Source organism: Barbus barbus, assembly GCF_936440315.1.
Source record: "Barbus barbus genome assembly, chromosome: 11".
Taxonomy (NCBI): domain Eukaryota; kingdom Metazoa; phylum Chordata; class Actinopteri; order Cypriniformes; family Cyprinidae; genus Barbus; species Barbus barbus.
The window spans coordinates 744562-754408 of NC_136739.1; the positions used below are offsets into that span (position 1 = coordinate 744562).

General features: G+C 35.0%; 1 protein-coding gene across 1 annotated transcript; it reads right to left on the reverse strand.

Annotated features, from left to right (window-relative positions):
• Positions 1 to 3058: 3058 nt before the first annotated feature.
• Positions 3059 to 6813, reverse strand: LOC306876994 (histamine N-methyltransferase-like). Its single transcript, XM_079428497.1, has 7 exons — positions 6793 to 6813; positions 5822 to 5969; positions 5622 to 5674; positions 5405 to 5512; positions 5177 to 5307; positions 4696 to 4789; positions 3059 to 3561 (listed from the first exon to the last, which is right to left on the reverse strand). The coding sequence occupies exons 2-7, from the start codon at positions 5956 to 5958 to the stop codon at positions 3206 to 3208; spliced, it is 879 nt and encodes a 292-aa protein (XP_079284623.1). The 5' UTR covers positions 5959 to 5969; positions 6793 to 6813; the 3' UTR covers positions 3059 to 3205.
• Between the last annotated feature and the right edge of the window lie 3034 nt (positions 6814 to 9847).

Consider the following 9847-nt stretch of genomic DNA (forward strand, 5'->3'; position numbering starts at 1 on the left):
GTTTTATAAATGCTACGGAATACACAATGGTGCTCTATTCATCTACGCCACTTTGCAAGCTTAAGTTAGTGTGGAGTTACTTTGATGGACTTGATTGTAACTAATAAGGTGAGATCCTCTGGTTCCACTGAGGAAGCATTGTTGGAGACTGCTTTTGTAAAATAAATAATAATAAAAACTTAATTTACACAAGCATTGCCAGTAGATGGAGACAAGATGTATTGTTGCAGTGTGGTCCTATAGGACACTGCCACTTAAAATGCAAAGTGCTTTCCTTCTGCAGTCCTGTTCAGAGAAGAGCAAACTGCAGAAATGATCAAAACTGCATGCGATAATTGATGCTGCGGCACACTGTCTCTGTGGTAATAACCTAATCTGCAATATGTCTGTTAAAAATCGCTTGATCCGTGTACATATGTCTGACAGATATCTTTAAGATGTCAGTTTTAAATACATTCTAACCCTGATAGCAAGCAACCATTGAATCAACATCACTTTTGCTCCCACAATTAATGTTGAAATTTTTTGGAAATTTCAACAAACCACCATTATTGTGATCAGCTTTTGCTTTAGTTGGGCTCTTGGCTCTTTTTACTTTAATCTTAGGTTTTTATTGTCATTTGTTGAGGCAATGCAAACTAAGATCCATTGGTTCCAGCTCTTCGGTCTTGGTCATGGTAGAGTTTGGAATCTGATTGATTGCTTCTGTGGACAGGTGTCTTTTATACAGGTAACAAGCTGAGACTCCCTTTAAGACAGTGCTCCTAATCTCAGCTCCTTACCTGTCTAAAAGGCACCTGGGAGCCAGACATCTTGCTGATTGATAGGACATCAAATACTTATTTCACTCATTAAAATGCAAATCAATTTATAACTTTTTTGAAATGCGTTTTTCTGGATTTTTTTCTCTTACTGTTAAAATAAACCTATACCATTAAAATTATAGACTGATAATTTCTTTGTCAGTGAGAAAACTTACAAAATCAGCAGGCAATCAAATAATTTTTTCCCTCACTGTACAAACCCCAAATGTCCTTTCAGAGATACACATGTCTTTCAGTGTGGAGTGTGGTGTTTTTATAGGATGTTTGGTACAGTATATGGCTCAAAAGACACTCAAGCTTCTGTTTAAGTTAATCAAGTCAGGTTAATGTTTTGTTTTATTGTCATGTGGGACAGATATACAGAAATGTTGATGGACGCAAGACAATATTCAAGTTACTTTACAATACGACTGTAAGCAAACACAAAGGGATAGCACACGTATGTATGCACGATGTCTGATGATCTGGAAAGCATCTGACAGATGTCTTTAAGATGTCAGTTTTACATACATTCTAAATCATAAACATCTTAAAGATTACAGTTTCTATTTGACATCTCATAGGAAACATCCTATAGACATTGCAGATGAGCAAACACTCCAAAAAATACGTCTTGCAGATGTAAATGCAGACGTTAAATAGACGTCTCCGTGATGTCCGTGTGCTATCAGGGGAAGGCAGTGCTATTTTAAGAAGCCCACTACACTCTATAATCAAATAAATCTGGTAGTACTTTCAAGTATATGTATTTTTACCATTGAAATGTATCTATACAACCTTTGTCCTGTCTGGTTAGGCATTAAACATCTCTCCAAAACTAAATGAGGTAAAAGGTCACAACAACACTAGTCACCAAACAACACAATCTCATCTCTTTCATCATAAAGATTGTTGAAGTGAAATCATAAACTCTGTGACTCTATGAGTTAATAAGTTGTACTTTTGTCAGTTTCACAAAGTACGTCCAGAGTTACTCAGACTGGAGTTTGTGCTACAAGGTCTCTTCATGACCCGTCACCTACACAGGCTTTCATTAAAACAGTTTTGTTTGATGCTGATGCAATATAAACTGTGCATTGTTCTCTATGGTTTTCCTTTTCCTGTTCTCATAACAACATCATGTTACAATATTACATTCCTTAGAACAGCAATCACCTTGAAAAAGGAGACGATTAAACAGATTAATTCAAATATACGCTATTGTTATGATAACCCACATTTCTAAGAATGTGAAAATACAGCTAATCCATTTATTCTCAATCAGGAGGCCAAAACATGATTTAAAATAAGACAGCTAAAAATTAGTGCTGTCAAACGATTAATCGTGATTAATTGCATCCAAAATATATATTTTTGTTTATATAATATATATACAGTGTATATTTATTATGTAAAGACACATACATACAGTATTAAATATTGAAAATATTTACATGTATAAACATTTATATTCTTATATTATATATATTTAACATATAAACATAACATATTTTTCATAAATATATACATGCATGTGTTTACATAAATATAAACAGTATACACATAGGCTATTTATTATGTAAACAAAAACTTGTATTTTGAATGCGATTAATCACGATTAATCGTTTGACAGCACTAATAAAAATCAATATATGTGACCCCAGAGCACAAACGCAGTCTTAAGTAACACAGGTATATTTGTAGCAATAGCCAAAAATACATTGTATGGGTCAAAATTATACATTTCTCTTTTATGACAAAAATCATTAGGATATTAAGTAAAGATCATGTTCCATGAAGATATTTTGGAAATCAAAACTTCATTTTTGATTAGTAATATGCATTGCTAAGAACTTCATTTGAACAACTTTAAAGGAGATTTTCTCAATATTTAGATTTTTTTGCTCCCTCAGATTCCAGATTTTCTAATAGTTGTATCTCAGACAAATATTGTCTGATCCTAACAAACCATACATCAATGGAAAGATTATTTATTCAGCTTTCAGATGATGTATAAATCTCAATTTGGAAAAATGACACTTAAGACTGGTTTTGTGGTCCAGGGTCACATATTTCTTAGTTTAATTCACCACCTCAGCAAATGTTTCATTTTTTAGAACTAATTGTTTTAGAGGGCTTCAAAAAATATATATGAGGTAGTCTAATTTTAAAAATGTGATTTCTAGACCTAGAATTGTATCACATGTATAAATGAATACACATCTGTCTAGTTTTTAAAGCTTTTAAAATGCCGAAATTGCGAGGAAAAAATATATTCTTAATCATGAATAGCTTTAAAAGTCACGGGACATTTCAATATTATTGACAATATGGACAATGAGGGGCTTTAGAGTCAAAAATGTTGAGAAGCATATATTTATAAGTATAAAGGAGTCTTGGAGCTACGGCTCAACCACTAAGACTCCCAGGTTGTTTTTGAAGATGATCCTGCCATCCACCTCTTTGCTGCAATCAGGATGTCTCAGTAAGTCCATCACTCCTTTCTTCAGCTCTTCAGGAGCATTCTTACTGAACTCTATGACCTCGGTCAGGAAATCCAGCAGAAGTTCTCCCACCTGGTCTCCCTCACTGAAGCACTCTGTGATGTCCATCTGGGACAGAAGCTCATAGTTCCGGTACGGGATGCCTTCAGTATCTAGGAAGGTCTTAATATCTCCTGTAGTAACACACTGACTGATCTCAGTATTACAGAGTTGTTCTTTAAAGCTTGTCCATAATTTTCCCCATCCACTCTCACCTACAGTAAGTGGAAGCAGAACTGAGTTATTGAGGCCAGCATTTTACACTCCATTTCTCTGAGCCCGAGCATAGCTGAGCTAAACCTGTTAGACAAGGTCCACTTAAGCAAAAGGTGTTGTTACTTAACCCTTGTGGGTTATTATAAAAAAAAACAAAAAAAAAACACTTTGGTCCATAATGAACAAAAATGTCCATTTCATAAAACGGTCATAAAAATTTGAAGCTTGGGAGCAAAGACTTAAGTTTGGTCTCATTTTAAAGAAGACCCATGGCAGATTATTGTTGAAGTAAAAAAAGTTAAACAAAAAAAAAAGTTATACAGGTTTAGGTTTATGAAAATGCTTTATGAACAATATTTTATATAAAATATATATTTTATGAAACATGTTGAAATCTAAACCTGCTAGAAAATCAAAGCTATAAATCTAAACAAGTTCCAAATGTGAGGTTGATATCTCAAAAAATGAGCTTTCAGTAAGATTTTGTTTGGGCGCAGTATCAAATTTTCCCCATTAGATGCCAGCAAAACTCCGCTGGTGACACAGTGCTTGGATTTATGATTTACAGTAGAGTTTCTCTCTCTCAAATATCACAATATGACACACATACAAACCACACTCTGACATCCATACCAACACACACACACAATTATAGCTGCATTATTTATCCAATTGGCGCTATAACATGCAGAAGCAGAAAACAGGAATAAAGCGAATATTTGCTTTATAGGCCAAACATGAAAAAAATGGCACCATCTGGTAAAAAATAGTAAAAAAAATTATTTTGAAGCCCTGCTAACAGAATGAAAGCCTATTAACAAAACTGCATCATTTTTACAGTTAAACGGCACTGCGATTAAAAATAGCAGTTTTAATGGGTTTCAATGAGGACATTTCTGTCCAAAAGGTCCTGAGAGGAACTATTTTTTTGTACCTAGTGTAAAATAGATTTATTAAAGGAAATAGAGGTGAAATAGTAAAATTCCAAAATGTATGCAGCTGCCTATAACACAGGCAAAATTATATAAAAAAAAACACAACTGAAAAGGACAAAAATGTCCAAAAGGTTGCACAAGGGTTAAACGGAACATAATTTCGGTTATGCACTTGAACTTGAACAGCATTTACTGTACCTGACACCAGAATGATCAAGAGTTTCCCATCTTTGTGTAGAAGACCACGAAAAAATGAGACCGTGGCCTCTGGATCTTTGACGTAGTACAGCATCTGTTAAACAGACTGATATTAATATCCTGCAAACACAACAAAAAATGTTTGATAATATACAGACCTCAATAACATCACTTTAATTGACTAATATCAATTTAAGTTGATGAAATTAATGAAAATGTCACACGAAATTGCAAATGCATGTTATAATGAACAATTCATCCATGAATATGTTTCTTTTTTTGTGGCCTAGTAATTCTAAATTGGCACAACTCTCTGTTGAGCTATGCCAGACTTATCCAATGGGACCCATCCCTTTCTTACAATCAGCTCATTTCGATCCAATCAACAACCAATTAACAGAATCATGAATTGAAAATGGAAGTAAAGATCTGTCGCTATATGTCACAACTTTAAAACAATAATTTGTTGGAAGCTCAAAACCTGTATCATGTGAATGAAGTCTATCTTTTTCCCAGGGTTTTTCTCTTGCCAATGTTTTTCAAATTCAGATGCCGTCATCTTATTCCATGTAAAGTTGATATGATCGAGATCTGGAGTTGTTGACACTCGAACTAAACAGAAAGGAAACAGCATAAAAAGCCATTCACTGGTAGAACAGTAAAAGCATATATGGTTAGCTTATATACGCATCAATAAAATGACTGGCACCTTTATATTTGTGCAGCATGTCATTGCTTGGTTCCACCACTTCATTGTCGACTTTGACATGTGGATGTTTCAGGCGTAGTTGAGCTAGCATCTCTAGATCAATCTCACCTGGAAATGAGATGAATATGGAGAACTCTGTTAGCTATTAAAATCTGATATACTGTATGAAATGATGATACAAATGGAATATGAATAATTCAGTCATTATGAAAAGTACCTGCTCCACTCCCTACTCCCATTACATTGAAAACGGATCTCCCCCCTCCAATGCTGCGGAGAGAGCGAGAGAGAACATAATAAAGGCAAGATCATATTATAATATCTTGTCATTGTTAAATCTGCTGGCACACTCTGTATTACAAATCTAGGACAGGCTAAATGAATAAAATATGACATTCATCAAGAACGATAAAGCACCTTGCCAGTATGTCTGGTAGCGTATTATGAATGAAGTCCTGCATGCACTGGTGCTCTGATGAACGCTCCAGAAAAAGCTCAAAAGATCGGAGGTATCTTGGATAATCTTCCACAAGTGATCTGAATGGAGCTGCCATGGTTTTCTCTGCTGTTTTAGAATAATAAAATGAGTTATGAATTCACCCAAAAATGAAACAAAGAAATAAGATATTTAGAGAAATGTCTCAGTGGTTTTTATGTATTATTATTATTATTATTATTAATTCTTGTAATGGAAGTCAGTGGTCACCAAAACTATTTGGTTACCAACATTCATCAAAATATCATCTTTTATTTTCCACAGAAGAAATAAAGTCATACAGGTTTGGAATGACATGAGGGAGAGTAGGCTGAATGATCACACTTTTATTTTTATTTTTTTTGGTGATCTGTCGCTTTAAGATGGTTTATACAAGTAGGAAGAAGATTTCCTATTAACCAATCACCAATCAGATGCGCATCGAACTGACTCTAGGGGCGGGTTTTGGATTATGGACGAATAGTTTGATGAAACAATCACTGTTTTGGGATTTTAGGAGTTGCTTTGGGCTGTGGACACAATCTTTTTGGCTATTTGCGGTTGCAGCAACAGGTGTAATTTAACACAGTCTGAAATGATTAAACAGAAGGAGACATGCAAACTATCAAGACATAAAAAGGAAATGCATGGTAATTCAGTCTCAATTATTATGCTTATAATACAATTTGTAATGAAACATTCATATTTCACAATCAACTTGATTGCACGAATAAGAAAAGCTATTCAGTAAGACTTAAATGCAGCATGTGTTACATTCAGATGATAATATCATATTCATCAACAGATTGACTGAGAGCCTGACACACTGACTCGCTCATATTTGTAGAATGGTGTGCTATACCTCAGCTCTCTAATAATAACATGAAGAAAGCAGAAGTGAGCCTCGGCTTACCTTCACTGCTCTCTGTTTTTCTGCCAGAGAGACTCTGGGCCGTCCGCATCCAGACAGACACTAGCCCCGCCCATCACCACACGGCCCCGCCCACATCCTTAAAGACGCAGTGCTACACAAGACAAGGCAAGTACCATTTAGAATAGATTCTCTTAGAATTATAGCAGACGTCATGAAATATAAGACATTAAGGCTCTCCGCTAAGGCTCTCCGCTACTTAAAATTACATTTTAGAATCAGGCTGTTCACCAGCACAAATATTTATTTTATTAGTAGCCTAAACACATTTACAAGCATTATTTTTTTCATACATTTATTAATTTAGACTGTATCACATGTCACTTGACAGGAACTGAAAATCACTAAAATAAGACAACATGCTCAGCTCATTGCTGCTCTCATGTGTTCATCAGTGGAATATCACGTCACACCCATGCAAGTGAAATTACAGCACACTAAAACATAACACAAAACACTCAACTTATGTTCAATCCATATTAAACTAGGCCACATAATGACAAGCAGGCCAGTATTAAATAACCCATGCCTGAGAACAAGCAAGGCTTTCAGATAATATTACAAATCATGACTAATATAGCTTATATACAATACAAATACTTGTTTGCTTGTGTATTCATTCAATCCTTGTTAATGGACTTGTCATTAATTGACATTACAGACAACTGAGCACCAATCTAGCATAAAAGATTGAGAATAGGCATGTGCAATTCATTAAAATTCATCTTACAGAAACATAATAGTGTAATACAAACTAAATGTCCCTCATAGCGTCCTTAATAATATGTGTGTGTGTGTGTGTGTGTGTGTGTATAATTGTTTTGATAGTTACATATTAGATCAATTTAAAGTTTAAATCAGCACTGATTGAAATGTGAGACACTAGTCTGGGACTCATCATTTTGATCCAAATATAAAAGAAAAGAGAACAAGACACAAGCTCCGTGATCATTCTTTAATCTGTCTTTTACCATTTCCTGTATTACAAGAAACAGATAAAGCAATTCTCCCACATCTTTTCTCAGTCAGTTTAATCATGTCAAACTTTGTTAAACAGATCTGGCTCCTGGTGAATAGAAATGCATGATTAAAATGAGAGAACCCACAAAGATTCATGGGAAATCTTCTGCAGAATTATTAAGGCTTAATGGAAAAATGAAGCCTGACAGAATCACAGCAGCCAGACACGTGTCCCTTAGGTGGCACTGACAAGTCTGGTTAAATTCATCTCATCCTTGAGCAGAAATGACAGGTTTTACTAATAAAAACTGATTAAACAAAAGATTTAAATGATTCAACCTCCTGAAGTGGAAGGATCTGATGACATTCAGTGCTGTGTGACCATGGCCAGAACACCATTCAGTTTACTCCAGATATTCTTACATATGTATTCACACAGGACTGTTTGTGTTATAATATCTGCTTTGTTTCATCTGTTCTTGTTTCTATTTTCCATCTTGCTCCATCTGCTGGTTTATGATGGGTATTAAAAATGCAGTCTCTATAAATGAGCATAGAGATTAATTCATAAGGACAGTCTTATTAAAGGAGTAGTTCATCCAAATATGACAATTAGTTGAACATTTACTCTCCCTCAAGTCATCTGAGATGTAGATGAGTTCAGATCTGGAGAAATTCAGCATTATATAATTAGCTCACCAATCCTGTGCAGTGAATGGGTGCCGTCAGAGTCCAAACTGCTGATAAAAACATCACAATAATCCACACCACTCCACTCATTCAATTAACATTGTTTGTGATAAATCCATCAAGTATATATATTTTTTTAACTTTAAACCATTGCTTTCAAATAAAATCTGTGGCCTCTTAATCTGACGGCACCCATTCACTGCAGAGGATCCTTTGGAGAGCAGGTGATGTAATGCTAAATGTCTCCTAATCTCTCCCAGTGAGAAAACTTGTTTTTAGAAAGCTCATTTTCATTTCCACATCAACTATTCCTTTACATGTGCTTCTAGTTAATGAATTATGTATGACAAAAACAGACTAAAAAAAGAAAAGAAATTGGACCGCTATGAACTTAAAGGTAGTCTATGGTCTGTAATTTCCGTCCAAATAGCTGAAATCACCATCCATCTTTGATGCAGATTAACATATGAATGACGAAAAACAACATTTCCCACAGAGTACCACAATTTATTAGCATTTTTGTTCAACTCTTCAAATACACACAATTAAAACAGAAAGTACTATGTAAACTAAAGGTCAGTGTTTTACAGGCAACTGTATATAGTGCTGAGAGCATACCGAACATTTTAGAAGAAGAAGAAGCCATGTAAACAAGTCAGTTCTAAGGGGCAACAAAGAAAAAACAAGGAAATCAAACAAACAAAACACACTGTTGACTTTGTCACTATAGGAGCAAATTTCCATAAAAATGCAAGGCCACTTTTGGAACAATCCAGTGTATGACAAAATCAGTCCAGCATGCACACGCACAAATGGGCTTCAAAATAATATTTATATATATATAGCTGTTTTTTTCCAGGGTTTGTCAGCAACCCCTGAAAAAATAAATAAAACTATTATAAGCTATACATATTTTAGCTTCTCACATCAGTGGACCAATTTAGAAATACTCCAAAGCCTTTTGATGTAATCAGTCTAAGAGCAGCAGATCATCCGGATGGGTCTCAAACAGAGAGGAACTGTTCTGTTCTTGATGTAGACTTACCAGCCAACACGGACGGCAGCAGAAACACCGATGGGACAAAAACAACAAAATCCAAAACCCAAAGAAATAATACATGTGCATGTATGGAACACATACAGAATATATTCTTTCGGTGGAGTAAGACCCCATGAACCAGAAGGCTTGCGTAGCTTAAAAACCACAAGTTATCTTATCATAATGAGGACCGTTGAGATTGACACTAGGTCTTGAAACAGGTAGTCAAGACAATTATGCCAGCAAGAAGTCAGTCAATAAAGCCAAAAAAGGACTAGCAGGGATGTTATTAAAATACAGAACCAGCACCTGTACTTTATTGAAAATGATGAACATTCATAGTTTTGA